Raw genomic sequence first — 24,246 nt, forward strand, 5'->3', positions numbered from 1 at the left:
AGAGCACCAGGAGGCTCCAGCTAGTCCAGAATGCGGCCGCGCGGGTGATAGAGGGAGCACCGCATTGCTCCCATATAACACCCATCCTGCGTGGCCTGCACTGGCTGCCGGGTGCAATTCAAGGTGCTGGTTACCACCTTTAAAACGCTCCATGGCTTAGAACCAGGTTATCTACGAGACCGCCTTCTGCCACCGATAGCCTCCCAACGACCTGTGCGCTCCCACAGAGCGGGCCTCCTCAGGGTGCCGTCGACCAAACAATGTCGTTTGGCAGCCCCCAGGGGGAGGGCCTTCTCTGTGGCAGCACCGGCCCTATGGAACGAGCTGCCTCCAGGGTTAAGACAACTCCCCGACTCCGGGCCTTCAAACATGAACTGAAGACTCTACTATTTCATCGTGCGGGACTAGCCTAAGAAATATTTTATTGTAATTTTAAATGGGTTTTAAATCGGTCTTAGACTGCTTTAATTGATTTGGCCATTAAATATTTGGTTTTAATTTGTTTTTAAATATTGTTATTTATATTTGTATTTTAATATATGGCTGTAAACCTCCCTGAGTCCTTCGGGAGAAGGGCGGTATAAAAATTAAATTATAAATAAATAAATAAATAAATAAATAATCTTCCTTTGTCCTCCTATTTTCTAACTGCCCCATGAGGTGAGTTGAGCTGAGAGAGAGTGACTGGCTCAGAATCACTCAGCTGGCTTACATCACTAAGGCGAGACTAAAATAAACAATCGCCTGGCTTCTATCGTGGTGCCTTAATCACTATTCCAAACTGGCTATAAAATAATATGAGAAAAAAAGTTAACCCATACTTACATACAATTTCTTGCTGCTAAATCCCTATGGACAAACTTTTTGCTTGCAAGGTATTTCATCCCTTTTGCTACTTGCAGACCAAATCCAATCAGATCCTTCACTGTTGGATTCTGAAAATTATGGATGTGTTAGTAGTTAAAACAATGCTGTGAAGAATGACTTTCAGTTACACATTTGTACTGTAATTTATGAAATCAATCTTAGTCTTCACTTTAATATTGAAAGGCTCTACATTCAAAGGTTTTCCTAACCCTGAAGTTACTATTAGTAACTAAGGAAACAAAATATGGAATAAATTTACCGTATTTTTCAGTACCTTTTTCCCCCCCAAAAGAGGGTGAAAATCTGGGTGCGTCTTATACTCCGAATATAGCCATGTCCAGATTAAAAAAACATCAGAAACGAAGCTTTAGAAAAGAAGCCCCAAACAGAGCTTCAGAAAAGAAGCCCCCAAACAGAGCTTCAGAGGCTTTTTTTCTGAAGCTGTTTCAGAGGCTTTCAGAGGCAGAAAAAAAAGAAAGCAGAGTTTCAGAAGCAGAAAAAAAAGCAAATAACAAAAAACAAAAAACACCAAGGCACAGAGCTCACAACCAAGGAATCTGTTGCTAAAATTCACCTCTGGGAACAGCTGATTGGGAGTATTCCGGGAGGCCAATCCACCTGCCAATCAGCTTTTTTCTTATTTTCCTCCCCAAAAACTAAGGTACATCTTATACTCCGAAAAACATGATAAGTATTTATTTGATTATATAGCACATATACATCTAAATCTAGATGAAATTAATTGATCACTAGAACTGTTGAAATATGTGATAACCTATCTACGTTTTTTGTTTTGTTATTAATACAGTGATTTTATATACATAATAACATAATAACAGAGTTGGAAGGGACCTTGGAGGTCTTCTAGTCCAACCCCCTGCCCAGGCAGGAAACCCTACACCATCTGAGACAAATGGCTATCCAACATTTTCTTAAAAATTTCCAGTGTTGGAGCATTCACAACTTCTGCAGGCAAGTTGTTCCACTTATTGATTGTTCTAACTGTCAGGAAATTTCTCCTTAGTTCTAAGTTGCTTCTTTCCTTGATCAGTTTCCACCCATTGCTTCTTGTTCTACCCTCAGGTGCTTTGGAGAACAGCCCAACTCCCTCTTCTTTGTGGCAACCCCTGAGATATTGGAACACTGCTATCATGTCTTCCCTAGTCCTTCTTTTCATTAAACTAGACATACCGAGTTCCTGCAACCGTTCTTCATATGTTTTAGCCTCCAGTCCCCTAATCATCTTGGTTGCTCTTCTCTGCACTCTTTCTAGAGTCTCAACATCTTTTTTACATCGTGGCGACCAAAACTGAATGCAATATTCCAAGTGTGGCCTTATAAAGTGGTATTAACACTTCACGTGATCTTGATTCTATCCCTCTGTTTATGCAGCCCAGAACTGTGTTGGCTTTTTTGGCAGCTGCTGCACACTTCTGGCTCATATCTAAATGGTTGTCGACTAGGACTCCAAGTTCCCTCTCACAGTTACTATTATTGAGCAAGGTACCACATATATGGTACCTGTGCATTTTGTTTTGGTTTTTTTGCCTAAATGTAGAACCTTACTTTTTTCACTGTTGAATTTCATTTTGTTAGTTAGCGCCCAATGTTCAAGTCTGTCAAGATCCTTCTGTATCTTGAGCCTATCTTCTGGAGTGTTGGCTATTCCTGCCAGCTTGGTGTCATCTGTAAATTTGATGAGTTCCCCATCTATCCCCTTGTCCAAGTCACTGATGAAGATGTTGAAGAGTACTGGGCCTACAGAGCCTTGGGGTACTCCACTGAATACTTTCCTCCATGTGGATGTGGTTCCATTGAGGACTACACGTTGAGTGCGGTTGGTCAGCCAGTTACGAATCCATCTGGTGGTGGTGCTGTCTAACCCACATTTTTCTACTTTATCTAGTAGTAGGTTATGGTCTACTTTATCAAATGCTTTACTAAAGTCCAAGTAAATTATATCGACAGCATTCCTCTGGTCCACTAATTTTGTCGTTTTGTCAAAGAATGCAATGAGATTAGTCTGGCATGATCTGTTTTTGACAAACCCATGTTGGCTTTTGGTTACTACTTTGTTTGCTTCTAGGTGTTTGGTGATTCGTTGCTTGATTATCTTTTCCAGAATCTTCCCCGGTATTGAGGTCAGACTGATAGGTCTGTAGTTTCCTGGATCTGTTTTTTTTCCTTTTTTGAAGATGGGAACTACATCAACTCTTTTCCAGTCCTCTGGCAGCTCCTCTGTGCTCCAGGATCTTTGAAAGATATAGTTCAGTGGTTCTGAGATCACGTCTGCCAGTTCCTTCAGAACCTTGGGGTGTAATCCATTCGGTCCTGGTGATTTGAACTTGTCTAGGGTAGACAGGTGTTCACTTACCATTTTCTTCCCTATTTTAACTTGTGTTTCTAATCTGTTTTTTGTAGTGCTGTTTTTGATAGGTTGGATTGTTTTTTCCTTTTGTGTAAAGACAGATGCAAAAAAATGAGTTAAGTAGATCTGCTTTCTCCCTGTTGCTTGTCACCTTCTTGCCACTTTCTCCCAGCAATGGGCCAATTGTTTCTTTGACTTTTTTCTTGTTTTTAACATGTTGGAAGAAGCTTTTTTTGTTATTTTTTTACTTTTGTCGCTAGCCTTTGTTCGTTGTGAGCCTTAGCTTTCCTCACATTATCTTTACAGGCTCGGGCTATTTGCTGATATTCTGCCTTAGTTATTTGCCCCTCTTTCCACTTTTTATACTTGTCCTTTTCGTCTTTCAATTTGTCAGATAGTTCTTTATGCATTCATGCTGGTTTCTTTTGAGATTTATTATTTTTCTTCTTCATTGGTATTGTGTTAAACTGGGCTTTTATAATCTCACTTTTCAAAATTTCCTAAGCTTATTGAGTTGTTTTCCCCTTGAGGATTCTCATCCATGGAATCCTTCTCAAGGTCTCTCTAAGTTTATTGAAATTAGCTCTCTTAAAGTCCAAGACTCTAGTTTGACTTTGTTCTACTACTTGTGTTTGCATAATGTTGAATTCCAGTATTGCGTGAGCACTTGCCCCCAAGGTTCCTGTAGCTTCAACACCTTCTATCATTTCATCTCTGTTAGTGAGAATTAATTCCAATATGGCTGATCCCCTTGTTCCCTTCTCTACTTTTTGGGAAACGAAGTTGTTTGCATTTTAATATACCAAATGTGCATAGGTTTGCTATCTTAACTTGCAGAGCAAGTTTTTAGAGATGACTAATAAAGCAAAATAAAGAAACAATAGTTGGAAACTAACCAAAGGGAGAAGCAACATGGAATTAAGGAGAAACTTCCTAACCGTGAGACCAATTAACCAGTGGAACAGCTTACCTCCAGAAGTTGTAGTTGGTACCTCACTGGAGGGTTTTAAGAAGAGACTGGACAGTCACTTGTCTGAGTATAGGTCCATGATGGTGAACCTATGGCATGCGTAGCCATATCAGTGGGCATGCGAGCTCAGCTCTGGCATGCATGTGCGTGCCGGCCAGCTGATTTTCGGGCCTTCTGGGCTGTTTCCTGCCTCTGGAGGGCATTGGGGGGGGGAAGGCCCGTTTTTCTCTCTCACCTGGCTCCAGAGCCTTTCTAGGAGCCTGGGAAGGGCGAAAAGGGCCTCCCCCCCAGAGTCTCTCCAGAAGCCAGAAATGGCCCCTTTGCCAACTTCTGGTGGGACTGGAAGGCCCGTTTTTCTCTCTCACCTGGCTCCAGAGCCTTTCTAGGAGCCTGGGAAGGGCGAAAAGGGCCTCCCCCCCAGAGTCTCTCCAGAAGCCAGAAATGGCCCCTTTGCCAACTTCTGGTGGGACTGGAAGGCCTGTTTTTCTCTCTCACCTGGCTTCAGAGCCTCTCTAGAAGTCTGGGGAGGGCAAAAACAGCCTCCCCACACCAAGGCCCTCCGGAGGCCAGAAACAGCCCGTTTGCCAATTTCTGATCCAGAAGTTGGCATTTCTGGCCTCTGGGGGGTGGGGTGGGGAAGGCCGTTTTCACCCTCCCCAAACTCCTAGAGAAGCTCTGGAGCCAGGTGAGGGAGAAAAACAGGCCTACCGGGCCATCACATGCCAGGAGCGGTGGAAAGGAGGTCGCACATGCATGCGCGAGGGTGCGGCACATAGAATTATGGGTGTGGGCATGTGAATGCGTGAACCCACCCGCCCCCTTTCCTGGTACACGATGGTAAAAGGTTAGCCATCAGTGATATAAGTTCTCCTGCTCGAGGGAGCTGGACTAGAAGACCTCCAAGGTCCCTTCCAGTCTATTCTATTCTAAAGCTACCTGTGAAAACTAAAGTTTTAACTATTTATATGTTTCTTTCAAAAGTAGGATGAACATTAATTATTAGTTTACTTAAACAACAAAATGTTTCCACTGTAATTTTTATAATTTATTTATTTTAATTGTAAAGAATTGCCTAGGGCAAAGATAAACAGGAAACTATCAGAATCAGATAGCAACTGCAGCAGCTCTCAATAATTACAGTTTTCCCAAGTTTACCAGGAGATATTAAGGACTGAGTATGGCATATTGCTTTTAAAAAATTGTCTATATTTTTGAAAATGTATGTTTGTAAATCCATCTCCCTCCAACTTCAACAGTAAATCTATAGGCAATGTACAAGAAACCGAAGAACAAAAATTCAAAAATCCTTACACTCCTTCAGGAAAGAACTCTGATCATCCAGGCCCAAACACTTTGTAGAGAAGATGAGTGGCATAAAATTTTAATAAATAAAAAATAAAAATAAACCCTACACATAAATCCTTTGATTCAGATAATTTTTCTGTACTTTTCAACAATTTTTACTTAAAATGTGTAATGCAACTTCATTAAATTCTGATTAAAATACGATATTTCAAAGTAATAATTGATCTATCAATTTAAACTTTCAAACAGCAGAACTGTAATAATACATAATTGCCTAATTGGATCACTACTGAACAACCCATGATACACATACATGTGATTCATTTCTAATGAAGTTCCGAAGATCTCCATGTTTCATATAGGGAAGCACCACCAAAGGAGAACCTTCATTAGGCAAACAAATTCCAAGCAGTGACAGGACATTGGGATGAGTGAAATCCTTCATTATAATTCCTTCTTTTAAGAATTGAGCTACTTCATCCAAATCTGTAATTCCTGAAAAATGTAGCAACAATTTTTTAATAAATATACATATCATTTCTAATATACTTTAAACACATTTTGAATGAAAGGAGCAAATATAATTCCTTAGTATTACTCCTTTATAATCCCAATAAAGGTGTAATTTAACAGATTGAAATATAATTCTGAATTTATTCAGAAAATAATTTATATTTTCAGATTGAAAATATAATCTCAAAATTATATCCAGGTATTTGCAGGGCTAGATGCTGCATATCTATAAGCAAATAAGCTGGAAGAGTGTTATCTGGAATGTATTTAACAAATTTTAGCACACATATTTCCAGAACGTCTTTCTCTTCCTTTTTCACATATTAGTAACAATATATAGAAATGTTCCATCTGTCGAACTAGAAGAATGTTATTAATAGTGTGTGTCAATTAAGTCCTGCTGTTTTCCAACTGTCTCACTCATAAAAATTGAACATAAGCTAGTCCAATGGTAAAATGAAATCACATTTTTCCATCTTTCTTTTAATCTTTTATTTATTATGTGGATAGAAAATATGAGCATTCTTCCATATGGACATTGTAAGATGTATGGAATAAAATTTCTGCAAGCTACACAAAGACACTTAATTTGATAAAAATAATCATGGCTCAACTAATATAGTTTAGTCAGTGAAAATACAATGACTCAGAATAAAATATTGTTTAGACTCACTGTTCAAGGATTTCACAGCACAATGAATTTTCTTGCCATCGGTATCCAATAAAGTTCCATGATAAACACATCCAAAATGCCCTACAAAGAGAGAATATCATCACAAGTCAAATTTCTACGGGTTTCTCTGGAGCTGTCTTTATATTTTGAGGGTGATCAGTTGCTGAGGGAAAGAATCTTTCAGAAATCATTCTGAGCTGCTTAGAACAATGCAGCGACACTGCCAAAAATAATAAAACAATGATAAAACAATCATTTTCCTAACTGATAGCTCTGATATTTCAAAAGTTCTGCCAGAGACAGAAACATACTAAATCTACTAGATCCATCACCCTGCCATTAGCACATCTTCCTTTGGATGTTTACAATATCAGATTTTCCTAACCTTAGAAGTACAATTCTTGAAGTTTTTCTGTGTGCAAATAAGCAGTTTCTGATGCTGGATATACTGTCTGATGCATTGAATGATTTTTTGGGAAGCCCCCAATGGAATTTATTTTCAGATAAAATTGCATAAGATTGAATGATTCAGCATTCCAACATAAGCAGGGATAAAGCCAAATTTTGAAATTAAATGTGTAAATATAAAATACAGTTGAGACACCTACCTCTTCCTATTACTTCACTGAAGTGAACAATCATATTATCAGCACCAATAACAACATGCTCAACTTCTTTGACCAGATCTGGATTTAAGGCATTGATGTCAATGTGAACATTAGTCTGTAACAATGGACTAGCTAAATCGGAGTCTCCGGTAGACAGAATGGGAGATAGGTCCACATGAGGATATTGGGTTGGCCTGCAAGATCCATTCTGAGATAAAGTTGGAAATTGGTCTATAAGAAAATGTGAACATCATTGTCAATAGCAAATTCTGCCACAGAAAGACCCGATTTTATCTGTTTAGTTTTTATTTTAAAATTTATTTTTTTACCTTATTACATAATGTAACAACAGTAATCCTAACAGGAACCAGCTTATCTGCAACTTGAGAGACAGAGCAGCTATACCCTTGGGAATGCACTTTTCATAATAATGCTACAGGAAAGTTTGACTAACAGGATTCATTTAAAATGGTGGAGCTAAGCCTGGAAACAGAATCAGAAGCCTTTTTAGATCAAGAGAATATGGCTTGCAAAAGCAAACTGTTATATACTATAATTTGTATTTCATTTGTTGGGGTAATATCTTCTTCACACCATTTATATAAAACTAGTTTCAAACGCTAGTTGACATCCAACTCTCATAAACATACTGTTCTACTGCCTTAATTGGAATTTCCATGGTGCAAACCACATTTTCTTTTGTAGAATTTCCCAACAATTTTGTATTTTGAACCAAGCTCAAAATTGTAACAAAAATATCTGAATTTGTAGTAATCTTATTACAAGGGCATACAAAACTTTTGCAGGGCATACAAAACTTTTGCCAGACCAATTCTTGAATACAGCTCATCTGTCTGGAACCCACACTGCATATCGGACATTAATACAATTGAACAAGTCCAGAGATTTTTCACAAGAAGAGTCCTTCACTCCTGTGCTCTCAACAAAATACCTTATGCCATCAGACTCGAAATTTTGGGGTTAGACAACTTAGAACCTCGCCGTCTTCAGTGTAACCTAAGCATAGTACATAAAATCATCTGCGACAATGTCCTACCAGCCAATGAATACTTCAGCTTCAACCAAAACAATACAAGAGTACATAATAGATACAAGGGATGTTTTAACTATTGTGTATATCTGTATTTTATCTGCCTGTTCACCGCCCTGAGTCCTTCGGGAGAAGGGCGGTATACAAATTAAAATATTCATTCAATATTCTTATTCATTCAATATTCACAAACTCATGGTAAACCGAGCCAAACTAGACTGCAGAAAATACGACTTCAGTAACAGAGTTGTCAATGCCTGGAATGCACTATCTGACTCTGTGGTTTCTTCCCCAAATCCTGTCTACTGTAGACCTCACCCCATTCCTAAGAGGTCTGTAAGGGGTGTGTATAAATGCACCAGCATGCCTACTGTCCCTGTCCTAATGTTTTCTTTTATTTGTATCCTTTTCATGTATTTATAATTATGTTTACACTTGTATCTGTCATAAAAAATGCTTGATGAAATAAATAAATAAATAAATAAATAAAATCTTAGGGGAACAGACATCACATTGGTGAAGAGAAGAAAAAAATAACGAAGGATATTGGTTATTTTCAAATTATTATTTAAGGAACAGTTTAAAATCTGCTTAATATTTTCCAAATAACTACAACTATATAGAGGTTGTAGTTCAAATATTCAAATAGGAAATTGATTTTTATTATTCATTTCCTGAATTTTTACTATTTAACATTTTTAAGTACAGTAAATGCATTTACTATTTTCATTTACGAACCATAATGTGTAGGGTTGATCAGACATCAGTCTTCATAAATTTGCATAGACAAGTTAGCAGAATAAAAATGTATCTAAACAAAACACTACCATTCTCGTTACTCTGAATCCAAGGAAATGGATGATGACAAAACCTAGGAAATGTGTGGTCTCTTTCCCTTTCTCAGCAAACAATGGAGAATCTTTAAATGAGACCTTGTTCTCCCAGACCTGATGTGGCTACTTTATTACTGCAGACACAATGCACCAGGAAGTGGTCTAGCATAATAGTATGCTGATTATTGTATTTGTATTTATTTAACTTATTGCATTGTTTGTTTATTTAATTTATTAACATTGGTATGCCACTTCTTACAGTTCGAAGGTAATAACTTTTAATATCCAAAACCTAAATCATTCAATTATATAGATTAGCATTCTCCAAACTAGGCCCCTCAATTCTGAACTCCTTCAGCTCACAATACGTGGTTCTTCGATTTCTAAGAATTATGGAAGTTTCAATTAACACATCTGGAATGTACCTGCATCTGAGAAGACTATTCTAAATGTTATTGACTGAATTCTATGCTTATTTTGCTGCAAGGGCCTCTGGTGGCTCAGCAGACTAAGTCTGTCTGTTATTAACACAACTGCTTGCAATTACTGCAAGTTCAAGTCCCACCAGGCCCAAGGTTGACTCAGCCTTTCATCCTTTATAAGGTAGGTAAAATGAGGACCCAGATTGTTGGGGGCAATAAAAGTTGACTTTGTATATAATATACAAATGGATGAAGACTATTGCTTAACACATTGTAAGCCGCCCTGAGTCTTCAGAGAAGGGCGGGATATAAATTCAAATTAAAAAAAAGTACCGTGTGTGTCTGTGTATGTGTGTGTACACACAGATACAATTGTAGTCCAAATAGTTGGTCTATTATAATTCTGTCAGGAAATGCTTAGTTTGTATGAAGTGTAGTTCACCAAACAATGTGAAATTTTTTTACAAGGACATAAAGCATTCTTACCTATGTTGAGATTTTGTTTATACTTGTAAACAGAAAGTATTCTTTTCTTAGCCATCTGTGCTCAAGTAAGACCAGGATGTGCGACTCATACATTAATCTTATTTTTACTTAAACAGGGTATAGACTAGCAGTTCCAGAGTTGAGAGAAAGGCCACTTCTATACATACACTGAACTGTTTATAGTATGCTTAAATGATTATGTATGCCTGATCTGATGCATGAATAGCACTGTGCAAAGCATTTGAAAAGGCACTTTAACAAGTTCACTTGTGAAGCACCTTCTTGAAACATTGAGTCAACTGCTTCCTATGCAATGCTCAGCCCAAGTACCTCAAGGGTTTTTATACTTTGTCACTTCATGTGTTGCATTGATAGCCACTTTATCTGGCAAGTATAACATTTGGAAAAATCAATGAAGCAGCCCTTGCCAAGACTCTGGAAGAGGTTGCAGCCTCAATGTTTTGAATGCTTTACACCCTGAAATAAGCATTCTTAGGTTTAGCACATATGATCTTAAGTCAGGTATCTCAATTTACAACAGATATTTTTCTTAGATTGGCTATTGCTTTATTGAACTTTGATACAACCTGACAAGTTGCTTCATGTATTCAACAGCACTAGTTTAAGTGTTATTGTTTTTCCATACATGTAAGAAAAATGGTGTTCTGAAGCAGCCTTAAGATGGATAATATTCAAGAATTACTTGGAATTTTTAAAAGACATCCCGCAGGTACATGGACAGTTCACATTACTGCCACTCTACAAATTAGGATGCTGATACTGAGATTTATATGATCATGACAGCATAAAAGAGGAGTCAAAAATTTCACAAATTGCAAAAATCTCTGAGTACAAGTATAGTGGAAGGTCACAAGCTCACCATTGACTCCATGCATTTCTGAAGGCCAGTGTGTGAGAGAAAGGCTACATGAGTAAGTTATAATACTCTTTGTATGAACTTCGTACTAGGTTATGAAGATATATTATTTGAAGTCATCATAGAGAATGGATATAAAAAAGGGAGAACATTTTGGTGAATTTGGTGGGAAATAAGGTAAGGACAGGGCCTATTGCATAAATTAAAATTTCACCTGTGATAGTATCAATATATTAGCAATCAAATATACTAGCAAGCAAAAGAAAAAAAGAAACAAGGAGAGGGCCACAGATTCAGGCTGTATGAAGATGGAAATCTGCTAAATAACTAGTTGTAAACATTACATCTGAATTACATAAAACCTGCAGAAAAATGCTGTTTGAGATAGCATTCTCATAGAAATTACAGCAAGAATTGGTTCACTATTCTTGTCATCAGCATCTTGATATTGTGGCATATTAAAATCATTAAAAGGAGGAAATCATAATATTGATGAAGACAGACAGGAGTATTGTTGGTTTTATAACAGATTCAGCATGTGGCTTTCAGAAATATGCAGCAAGGGGCTCCTTAGTGCTCTTTGAGTTTGATTGTTTTCTTTTATCACTATAAGTCTTATGTAACAAAAATCACATTACATAATACAACAAACCTTTCTAAGACAAATGAAAAGGTATCAATATATATTTCATTATAGAAACCACATAGTAGCTTAGCATTTGGCAATCCTTTTGTATTTATTAATGAGAAAAATGGTAATATTGTACCTTCCAAAAAAGTTGATCTATAGTCTACAGATTCACTTGACACTAATTCAGTCGTAGGGCTTACACTCCTTGCACTCACAAGTCTATCCAAATGAGGAGTGTGTACTCTGCCATCATAGCGAACAATCTCTCCACCTAAATCTTATCATAGAAGAAAGAATGTCAATATTATAAAAAAAACATGTTTCCATTCTCATTATTCTTAATGGAAGTAATGGAATTATTATCTTTTATTCACTAAACATGAAACTCAGTCAACTGAACATTTAAAATATTATCACAAATATCATTGACTGGCACTGATGATTGATACAGGTCACTGCCAGAACCTAGGTATCAACCAAGTATCTCCTTAAAATGTACAATGTTTCAACTAGCAGTTTTTCTGTTGGTGTTATTGCAGGAAGCTGCAATTTCTTGATGTATTATTGTTACTATTCTTATTGTTGTTGGTTGTTATTATTAATAATCGTACAGTCAGCCAGATAATCAGACTGGGTTTGGCATTTTTGTCTACCTATTGAGTCCTTACCAAGGTCCTCGGATAGGCAAATCTGGATGTTTGACAGTATTAGATATTGTTGCAGGATGGAAGCTGTTCCAAGTAAAGGCACCTTCTGCAATTGACTGATGGCAAATTTGTCATTATTATTATTGTTGTTGCTGTTGTTGTTAAAATATCTCATATTTCCAATAAAAAATATGTTGGATTAGAGCAAGGTTTATCTTAATCCAGCATTTTGTTTGTAACAATGGTTAAGTAGATGCCTCTGGGTTGCTTGCAGGCAGAAGGCAGCCTAGAGAGTTTTCAAGACCTAGAGTCTTTAATAGACCTGTCCTCCATGAACTTATAGTTATTTAGGTTAACGAGCATCACATTATGTCGCAATGAATTCCACAGATGGATTATTTACACAGACTGACGTCTACTTGTATTACTCATACATTATTTTATGAACAAATGCTTCCTCTTGTTTTAAATTGCCTTCCAATCAGCTTCATTAGATGCTTCCTTTTTGTAGTGTTTTTTTTTTGGGGGGGGGCAAGGAACTATCTCTAGTAACACACATGACTTGCATGTCACTCATGATTGTATGGACCAATCCTGTCTTCCCCCTGTAACCCTTTTTTCTAAAATAAAAAGTTCCTAAAGGGTTAGGAGTTTGATCTGTCTAGTTACTTGGATTGCCCTTTTCTATCCCTTTTCTTCATCCTACACTTATTGTACTAAAATAGTATTGCTTCTACTATTAATTTAACCGTTAAACTAGTTTGAAGAATTCCTACTGGATCAGCTACTTTTGGTTTTTACTATTTTATTTTTTATTATCTGCATGGCCAAGAAACTGTTTACACCCAATTTAAGGTCACATTAAAGTCACAAGTTAAATCGTCTGGACATAAATCTTTCAGCAACTATACTTCTTTCTACCCACCATTCTGAATAGTGCTCACTTATTCCTACTTTTTATTTTTTAGTTTTTTAACCCATTAATAATCTATAAAAGCATGAGTCAACTTATCCAAAGGTCACTAAATTTATTAAAGAGCTTTTGTTAAAGGCGTTTATTGATCCAAGAATACAGCACTGACACCACCATCCACATGCCTATCTGTATTAGCTGTTCCAATTCGCTCCCTGAGAAAGTCAGTATAGGCTCAAGTAGTCTGTCCTGTCTCTTTTGTAGGGGAGACAGATCAGTGGTGGGCTGCTGCCTGTTGTAACAACTGGTTCACCCAGAATTGAAAATCTGTGGGCACACCTTCCGTGCATGCACATGGCATCAAAAAACTGGGACGTGATAGCACCAGGGCGGGTGGGCAGGGCCAGCTGCTGGTTGGAAATACTGGTTCTCCCGAACTAGTCTGAACCAGCAGCAGCCCACCACTGAGACAAATACATAATATTGAGCACATTTTTTTCTGAAAATCTTTCTGTTCGTTAGGGAAGAGTTTTCATTTGCTAAAGAGAGCCTTATTATTTATAGTTTCTTCAACACTGTTAAAAAGCAAGGATTTGGTTAACCCTCTTACATCATGGAATATATTTTAGCTGAGTAAGAATTACTGCGTTTTAAAATAAACTGCAGGATTAAAAATATATTTTATTGAAATACAGTAAAAAGTATTAATGATCATCACCTTTGATTTGCTTTCTCTTTTTTCTCCAAAAGAGAAATCCAAATGCTAGCAGCAAGAGAAAAAATGTTGTTGCCACAATGCCTGCAATGAGTCCTGTGAAATTTGAGTCTGGTTGAATCATTACTTTCCCAATAACTGTTGATGAAATTTCTTTTTTCCACTGAAAGAAAGATAGATTTAAAAACTCTAAAATGTACTAAAACATACATATATATGTAGCAACAATTACAAAAATCAGCATAATTTAATTGTGGAAGTTGATATACAGGGCATGCTTCACCAATAACAACACATTTTATCACACACCCACTACAAATTCTACTTGCTCTTTATTTCTGCTATCAGTAGCTCTTATTCTCTTATTCTGACCCAGGAAAAATATCCAATTAGTAAGGAAGCAAAAATGATGATGAGGAAGAGTATTTGTATCTGCCTTTGTCTGCTGGCTCAATGATTCCCTGCTTAGCAAAGAATAATGCAGCATGCAATAAGTTCGTTGAGTAACGGAACTTATTCAAGACATTTTGCTCAATTCTGGAGATAAGAAAAAATTGTCTAAATATTTATTCAGTTATCTGTGTAACTTTTCATATTGATTTATTTGCTTTATAAGTAGCTCACCAAATTAACAATGTGATCATTTCTGTAAGAAGTCACTGATTAATTTTAAACTATGCCATGCTCTATGCTTCACAATAGTTTATAACATTCCTTATGATTACAATAGTAGACATCTTCTGGTATCCTTAAATCATTTGTTCTGTTGTTGGTAAAAATATGCTATCAGATTTATACAGTAATTACTGAAATGCAGTGAACTATTATCAAGTTGGAGTCAGTTCCTACCAATTATATGAAGAAATAGTTTCCATTCTGAATTATTTTTACTAGTAACTTGTAACTCTTCCAAAGACATTCCAATAATATCTTTGATGTCAGCAATCTACCTGATCCATTATCTTCTTTTTTACTTCTCTAAACCTTGCCAAATACTTCTCACCATCTGCTTGCATTCATATATATAGTCCAAGGTGTTCAGCTGTACTGTCTCCATAGCCACAATTCAAAGGCATCTATCTTCTCGTGCTCATGCTTTCTCAATGCCAGTCTCTGCTGACATACTTTTATCACAAAAAGCCATTGCTTTTTGTGATAAAAAACAAACGTACAGAGACAAAATAGGTGCTACCTGACTCAATAGTAGTAACTGTGAGAGGGATCTAGGTATCCTAGTGGACCATTACTTGAGTATGAGACAGCAGTGTACTGCAGCTGCCAAAAAAGCCAGTGCAGTCCTAGACTGCATCAATAGAGGGATAGCATCAAAACCACAAGAAAGATAGTACTGTTTTACACTGCACTAGTGAGGCCACACTTGGAACTGTGTCCAGTTCTGGTTACTATGATACAAAAAACAAAAACACTGAGCTCCTAAAAAGGGTGTAGAGAAGAGCAACAGGGATGATAAGGGGTGTCAAACTGAATTTCTCTGAGGGTCAGATCAGCCCTCCACGGGCCAGCAGGAGGGAGGGAGAGATGCGACGGATGCCTCCTGCAGCACCCTGCTGGCCAAAATGCCCCATTTTAGCCGGCAAAGTGCTGCAGGAGCTATCCAGACCAAAAACGGGCCAGGGCACCGGGGGGGGGGCTCGCATGCCCTGATGCCCTTTTTTGGCTGGCAGAGTGCTGCAGAAGGCTGTCCAGGGTGAATACGGGATGCAGGAGGGCCTCATGCACCCCCCGCAACCCATTTTGGCCAGCAGAGTGTTGCAGGAGGCCGTCCAGGCCAAAAATGGGGTGCGGGGGCCTCATGTGGCCACCCTGCACCCTCTTTTGGCTGGCAGTGTGGTAGGAGGCCACCCAGGCTGAAAACAGGGCACAGGGGGGCTTTGTATTGTGTACCTATGTGTTTTAATAAGGCTGTACATCCTGAGTCCTTCGGGAGAAGGGCGGTCTAGAAATCAAATAAATAAATAAATAAATAAATAAATAAATAAATAAATAAATAAATAAATAAATAAAGAAAGAAAGAAAGAAAGAAAGAAAGAAAGAAAGAAAGAAAGAAAGAAAGAAAGAAAGTGTGCCCCTCTTGCCCCTTTTTGGCTGCCAGAGGCACAGTGGGCTGGTCCTTTGCTATTTCCAGGCCAGCCCCATGGGCCAAATTTAAGGCCTTGAGTTTGACACCCCTGATCTAGAGGCTGAACTGTATGATGAATGGTTAAGGAACTAGATATGCCTAGGCTAACAAAGAGAAAGACTAGGAATAACATAAGAACTGTCTTCCAGTGTTTTTGGCTGTCACAGGTATGAGAGGGTTGATTTATTCTCCAAAGCACCTGAGGGCAACACAAGAAGTAATGGGTGGAAGCTGGTTAAAAAGAAATCCAAGCTGGAACTAAAGAGAAATTTCCTGAAAGTTAGAATAATTAATCAGTGGAACAGCTTGTCTCCCAGAGTTAGGGATGCTCGATCACTGTAGTTCTTCAAGAAAAGACTGGACTGCAATTTGCCCAGGATGCAATAATTGGGCAGGGGATTGGACTAGAAGACCTCCACGGTCCCTTTCAGACCTATAATTCTGTGATTCCTAATACATGCACATCTTTGTACTGGTTCTTCCTGGATATTCACTATTTTTAACAGTTAAGATCCTATTGTTTACTAGGTTATAGTCAAGCTCATATAGTACTTAGTATATTTTATTGAATATTACTCCCACTCTATTCCATTGTACAGACATGCCATGAATAATTTATAATAATATGAAAGTAATTGTTCCATTCCAATTCATCTATCTTCACTTATTCCTAAGGTATTCAATTTGGCATGCTTCATATTGACTTTGATTCCTATATCTAATATTTCAAATACACACACACACACACACACACCCTTGTAAATCATGTTTTTCAATATTGGAAGACTCATCTTTCAATATTGGCAATGTAAATTTTACCATGATCTAAACAAGGAAGGTGCTTAGCTAACAAAAGCAAATCTTTCATCATGAAAATATTTGGAGAATTAAACTGTATGACATACTGTATTTCTACATTTCTTTTTGAAATATATATAAGAAAAAGAATTATGGAAATAATAGGGATTATTAAAAGCCAAAGCTCAAACTTTATCCACAATTTAAAATGCCAAGTTATGGTTGCAACTTTGATTATGAATTGCAGACAAATATCCAATTCATATCTTTAGCTGAAATATGATGTTGTCATATGGGGAAATATTTTCCTATAAAATTGCATTAATAGTGAAGTAGAATATTTATAAAAGTGTTCCATTGCTAAAAATACTAAAAACAAAAAGAAAAATTATAATTAATAATAATAACTATAATTATATATTTGAAAAAGAGATGTAAAAATACAGTATTGAACCAAATGATTGGTTCAAACCAGGTAAGAATGCAAAAACTAAGTACTTCCAATTTTAAATGTTGCTTCTACTCACTTAATACATAAATCAAAGACAGAATGAACATATAAAACCAACTAGCAATGCTGAGCAGTAGGTATTGTTAATAAAAATTGTGACATTTAAAACTGAATCAAAAATGCAAAATTAAGATAAATATCCTACCACTATATTTAATTCATGGTTGGTTTGGAGCAGCTCCTTAGGAATGGTACAAGAAATAGACTGCAACTTCAAGGTGATGTTCTCACAACTCTTGTTTCCAACTTTTAATACTTCGCCTTTAACAGCTTCCGAGTCAATGTTATTTCCCTAAAAAAAAGTTAAATTAATTAAATGTAAAGAGAGAAGTAGTAAAACAAAAGGCAGAATGAACACTGGATTGTATTTATTCTTTCCATAGTTAAAAAAAATGCCATTTCTCAGTGCCCATCACAATAGATTAAACAAGGTTACTTGGTCTCCAAAAATTAGCAAATGATTCAAGCAGAAAAACTTCACATTTCAAATAATTATACTAAAAGAAAGACACTAAATTTACCTTCCTAAAATTTCCCAATAATTATTCATTACTCAAAGGCTGGCCCTTCTCAAAAGGGAATCCCCATTTCCAATCGTATGTTGTAAGGATGCTGGCTTCTTGTGGCAGCCTTCCCTCAAGCAGCTCCCACACCATCCCCTCCTTCCTTCCCTGCCTCCCTCCTTCTCATTCCCATCTCCTTCCTCCCTCTCTGCACACCCAGGAAGAGACGAGGGGAAGGGGAGAGTGTAGCAGTATCGTTGGGGCTGTGGCTTTCCCACACAGGGGCAGGAGGCGGGGTAAAGTACGCCTGGGTGAAAGAGAAGCGCTCATGGTCAGGCTGGCAAGTGGGCCATGGAGGTGGCGGTGATGCTAGTAGTGGGTGTGGCACTGCTGCTGGAGCTCTACTACACACTGATCTACAACAACTTCACGGCAGCCACCCAGGCTGCAATGAAGTCACCCTGCAGGGAAAGACGGTCCAGTCTTGCCCCACAGGCTGGCCGTATTTCAGCAGTCCACAAGCACTTCCCTTTCACAGGGGATGGGCCCCGCCCCTGCATGACAAAGCGCTTTCCTTTCATCGGGGACCCCAGCTCTCGCACAAATATTTAATGTTTGGTAATTGACTGTTTGAGAGTTACAGTTCTTTCGCAAGTCTCTGGAAAGTTTATGTGTATATAATTTTATTTTAGGGAACTACACATAGGATACATACAGATTTGCTGAAAGATAACATCTACAATTGCTTTTTGGGAGGGAAATTGCTGGAGGTAAGGAAGCTGCTGGATCTGAGACTGGCATGTATTTACGATGGTGGTAATGGCCCAGTGTGATATGATTGCCATTTGCAAGCTGGCTTATGACAAGCAAAATCAATGCGGGAAGCTGGATTAGTTTAATGACTGTATTATTCAAAAAGGTAGTAAAACTAGGTACAACTCATTTAACAACCGCCTTGTTTTTTGTTCCAATTGTGGCCATAAGACAAGAACTATCTGTATAAATTGGTGATGATTTGACAGAGATTGCAATTTAGAAAAACTCTTTAAAGGGCTATACAAAGGAACTTCATTTGCTACCGTGTTTCCCCAAAAATAAGACCGTCTTATATTTTTTTGAACCCTGAAATAAGTGCTTGGCCTTATCAGGGGAAAACAAGGTACATGTTTCAGAGCCAATGTTATTGGTGCATTCCATAATATCTTTACCGAAAAGCAAAAAAGTGTGTGACCTACAACTTTTCCATTCCAAATTAATGAAATAAAATCTAGAGGAAAGGTTATCTCTCAACATCCAAAGAAATTAATGGCATAGGTGGAGGACAGAGGGGAGACTCAAGAATTGGCTTGATGAGTTAATGGACTGGAATGATTAGGGGTACATCTCTCTCAACTGGGTTTTTTTTTTTGCATCTATATGAAACTTCAGAGACCAATTCTGAAATAATACTCATTTGGCAGGTACAAGAAGGAGATGGTGATTGCTGCTTCTTGCTGAAATGTCTGTAACAAAACTCTTCAATCAGGTTCTCAATTTCTCCTACGAGTTTTAGTTGCTACTGGCAGTTAAGAAGCAAAAAGAAAAAAGAACCCTGACAGCTACATGTTTTCAGGAGATGCTTTTAAACCTCTTTTAAATTATTTTAACATTGACTGATGTTTACAAATATGTTTTAAAGTATCTGAATAAATGTATAGGCACACATATGTAATATTTAAGTAGTTTTTCTTGAACTCACTTTTAATTTGCATGTATTTATTTATTGGAAGCAAAATGTGCCCCATCAGTTTCTGCAAATAAAAGCTTTTCTGTTCTGGCACTAATTAAAAAAAGAGTTCAAAACTCTTTTGGTAAGAACTTTCTGAACACTGAATCAAGTGATCACTTAATTTTGTGCTGTGTTTGCTTAATGACAACATAACAAAGCATGATCATGAAGCGTGTAAATTTGAGTATTTGTATTTGTTTGAAAATTCATTTCTGCCAATTGGAACTCTGGAACATGTTTGAAAATCAGTGCACAACTATGGGCATACATACCTTACAATATCCCAACATTTTTTGAACAATGCTTTCTCAATTCTTATCTGAAATCCTTCTTGTTCTTCAGATTTATTGATGACATTTCCATCATCTGGAGCCAAGAATCTCTCATCAAATTTCATAAAATACTTGAACAACTTCCACCCTACCTTCAACTTTCAACTTATTCCACTGAGTGAATTTCTTTGATGATGTTATGTTAAATTACACAACGGACACAAAAACACTACATTATATAACAAGCTCACAAATAATCATGGATGCATTTCTAGCAGAACATATTATTAAGTCTATTGTGTATAGCCAGGATCTGTGCTAGAATTCCATTTGTTTTGACCCATTTGAGATGCTCAACTGATGGAATTAAACCAGAAAACCGAACTTCCTATCCAACCAAATCAATTCCATGGGAGAACCTATTAAAAGAAGGGCCCCAGAAATCAAACAACATAATATCACTGTCACTTTCAACTCACAGTTCAAGTCATTCAAACATATTATTAATAAGCTATAAATCACTGTATAAATATGCTGCAGTGTCTCTGGCACCGGGTACAAGGCTCACTATTTGCATATGGACAAATATAAACAAGTTCTCACAAGCAACCAGAAACAAAAGGAAGAGAATGCTAACTGGGCAACCAGATCTTTCAATAAGTCCAGATGTTCAGATTTACAAAAACAACCTCTTCACAGACTTCAGAACCTTACACACAAGATTAAATGTCCCTTCATCTGCTCTTCCTCTAATGTGATATATGCTATTACCAGCCAATAGTGCCCCTCTGGATTTGATATCAGGTAGAAAAGAAGGACAAAGTATCGCCAAGGATTTTAACCTACCAGAACACTCCATTATAAATCTCGAAGGCTCTCCCGGAAACTTCACCAGCACAAATGAGCAAGAGATTGCTGAAATCACGTGCATCAAAGGTTTTCAGATATGAGCCACGGCGGCACAGTGGTTAGAGTGCAGTACTGCAGGCTACTTCTGCTGACTGCCAACTGCCTGCAATTTGGCAGTTCAAATCTCACCAGGCTCAAGGCTGACTCAGCCTTCCATCCTTTTAAGGTGTGTACAAGGTGGACCCAAATAGGGGGAAATATGTTGACTTTGTAAACCGTTTAGAGAGGGCTGTAAAGCACTGTAAAGCGGTATATAAGTATAAGTGCTAGTGCTATTTCAGGCAATCTTCATGTATGCATTTTTAATATGTTATGTGTTAAATGATAAGGTATATGAAACCTGCATGTGTGTAACCATCTTGTTCTCCTCATTTTCTTTCACTTCATCCTGATTTAACTCCTACATTAAATTATTCACTCCAAATATTTGATGCAGTAAACTGTTGTCCAGAAAATTTTATAGCTTTTGATACAATTTGTTAGTCTGAAATGATGATATTCTGCTTTTTTTTTTTTTTACTGTTATAGGCTCAGAGTTACTAACTTCACAACTATATCATGTACAAGTATTGAAGCATAAAACGGATACTTTAAATTATTTTAAAAATACGATATAACCAACTGAAATGACAAACTGCATATTTTGTACAAGAGAAAGGGAAAATATGTTTTCTTAATATATGAGTAGTAAAGTTCATCTTTTATTTATCTTAATACCCTTAATACCTTCTGAGATTTAAAACTATTCAGCAATTTTCAAATCTGCTTAAAATTATTATCACAGTTTTTTTGCATAACATAGTATCTATTAAGGTAGATAGGCCAAGAACTATTTTAATAATGTAATGCCTCCATAATGCCCAGGATAATCACCAAGGTAAAAGCATGTATGTTATATAAAACCTTACCTTAATTATTACATTATGACTTCCCTTGGAAATCAACAATGGTGTTTCAGAAATGGTAAAGTCAGGGTCATTCACATAATCAAAATTAAAACCAGATGAAGTGATACCATCAAAAATGAAAAACACTTTTGTCACAAAAGGCAGCATCCGGTCATAGGCTTTCAGTGAAGGAGTTGTACAACAGATTATTTCAGAATCTGAACGATGGTCACATGCCTGTAAGAAAAACAAGTTAAATAGATGTATCTGCTAATATGTCTAAAACATTTTATATGAAAGACTATGAGATCTTTTTGTTGTAATCACACTGCAGTCGTATTTTCTTAAAGTGCTTGAGCATTGAAAATTATATTGTATGGCTACTTATGCTGACAATAGAAGACAATAGAGGAAAATGTAAATTCTATGTTACACTGATAGATTTTGAATTATATATTAATCATTGTTTACTTTTTAAAAACCAAATCTACATATATATATAACTTCAATGCATACTGGTTTTCTATTTGCATGGATTTCCCCATTTTACTTCAATTGAATACAGGTCTACATTTAGAGATCGGAGATAATTTGTACCTACAAAAAATTATTTATGCAGCTGTAAGACATTACTCAACTCAAAGTATAGAGAAAGTTCTATTTCCACTTAAAAAATAAAGGCCTAGCAGAAATAGCCATATTTAAATGTAGAATGATTTTATTTATTTTAAAAATGTAGATGCTGTCTTGAAAAACAAATTTGCAGGAAAACCTTAATGAAGAGAGTATCAAATATTCAACACTGAAACATACTCTGAAGAAATTGAACATAATTCTGGACTGCCTTCTGTCAAGAATGTTTTAGTTCCAGCATAATGATAATTGTTCTCCAGATGTTGCTGGTATACAATTCCCAATTACTCTAGATAATGTTACACATGTATGTAGAAGTTGTAGTTTAGACATATGTAGAAAATCACTAATTTCCAGTCCTTGTTTGTTGTTTATTTGTCTTATTATCTTTTACTAATTTAACACATTTAACCCAATGGAAATCTAAAACTGCCTTACTCTAAGAAATGGATTAAACTAAATAACCTTCTTCAGCTGATTTTTAATCCATATGGTGAAATATTGCAAACCATGTCGTGCTTTATAAATATTTATAACTATACTAAATATCTTAAATTAACAATTAAAAAGGTAAAAGTTCCCCTCGCACATATGTGCTAGTCGTTCACGACTCTAGGGGGCGGTGCTCATCTCCATTTCAAAGCCGAAGAGCCAGCGCTGTCCAAAGACATCTCCATGATCATGTGGCTGGCATGACTCAATGCCAAAGGCACACGGAACGCTGTTACCTTCCCACCAAAGGTGGTCCCTGTATTTTCTACTTGCATTTTTACGTGCATTAACATTAGGTAACAGATTATCTAAAGAAAAGGTTATCTTAAATTACAAAAGAATATAAGAAACTATAACAAGATATATTACAGTATAAAAACTTAATACATGCAAGAATGATATGCAATTAGAGTTAGGATCTCATGCAATCCTTTCACTGTTCATAAGAAATATTTTAAACATTTTGCTTTGATCCTTTTAAGGTATTCAAAAATGGATAATTACACAAAGAAGCAGTTTTAAGTTCAAAATAAACCTATAGTACTAAAATACATTTCATTAATACAAATTGATTGCACATCTTATCTACTGCAGAGTAACCAATGTCTTTTAAATTAATAACAGTGGCATTTGTAATCTAGTTTGTGGTCATCTACTAGAATGGTATCTGTAGCTTGTTACTTTATCTGCCCCTAGACTCTGAAAAGCATGCTTTCAGAGAATAATATAAAAAAAAATCTAATAATGTTCTTTAGTGATGATGCAATGTGACTGATTGGAAAGGTCACAGTAAATCACATTTCTAGGCCCCTTACTGTTATGTTATTTGATACAACATTTTGACTTTGAAATTAGTTTTAATAACTGAAAAATATGATGCTTTCATGAAATTGTACATTGTTTCACTTTTTTCTTATAGATAATCAAACCAGTTTTTAGGATGCATTTTAATTTAGTGTTACTTTAAATTTTTACAAATGTGTTAAATATAATACATAATTACTAAGTATGTGTATTTACAAAATAAATAGAAATATTTGTTTTGAGTGCTTACAATTATTTTAAATGAAAAAAGTCTCAATAGTATTTTAGTATTATTATTTTTATTTCTGCCACTTGCACTGTGAACACAGGTAGAATGCAAAGCATATGGAAGAAAAAACCTTTTCACAAAATCCACATGGTTTATAAGACCGACTCATGTCTTTCAGAAACAATAATGCAACTTCTGAATTAATGAATATAAACACAATCTATAAATCTAAACTCCAATAACTAATTTATTTTTTCTTAACTTTGTGACATATAAATAAAACTGGAAGAAGATCTGCGTACTTAAGGGTACCATCAAGTGGGCAACTCAGTTAAAGGGATAAAAAGTTATAGAGCCTAGGCCATTACAATGCCTAAGATAAAATGTTTGAAATAGAATTTCAAACTTTGGAATGATTTGC

General features: G+C 36.5%; 1 protein-coding gene across 9 annotated transcripts in view; it reads right to left on the bottom strand.

Moving 5' to 3' along the window:
• The window catches only part of MET (MET proto-oncogene, receptor tyrosine kinase), a 137,986-nt gene that overhangs the window by 13,649 nt on the left and 100,091 nt on the right, over positions 1-24,246 (bottom strand). For all 9 annotated transcript variants that reach the window (XM_058190978.1, XM_058190973.1, XM_058190977.1 and 6 more), the window contains 8 exons: positions 21,689-21,904; positions 17,474-17,620; positions 13,883-14,042; positions 11,741-11,881; positions 7,305-7,535; positions 6,697-6,777; positions 5,824-6,005; positions 826-935 (listed from right to left, as the gene is read on the bottom strand). In XM_058190978.1, coding sequence (XP_058046961.1) covers positions 826-935; positions 5,824-6,005; positions 6,697-6,777; positions 7,305-7,535; positions 11,741-11,881; positions 13,883-14,042; positions 17,474-17,620; positions 21,689-21,904 — 1,268 coding nt within the window. The remainder of the gene's footprint in view (positions 1-825; positions 936-5,823; positions 6,006-6,696; positions 6,778-7,304; positions 7,536-11,740; positions 11,882-13,882; positions 14,043-17,473; positions 17,621-21,688; positions 21,905-24,246) is intronic.

The sequence above is a fragment of the Ahaetulla prasina genome, chromosome 7 (genome assembly GCF_028640845.1).
Source record: "Ahaetulla prasina isolate Xishuangbanna chromosome 7, ASM2864084v1, whole genome shotgun sequence".
Classification (NCBI taxonomy): domain Eukaryota; kingdom Metazoa; phylum Chordata; class Lepidosauria; order Squamata; family Colubridae; genus Ahaetulla; species Ahaetulla prasina.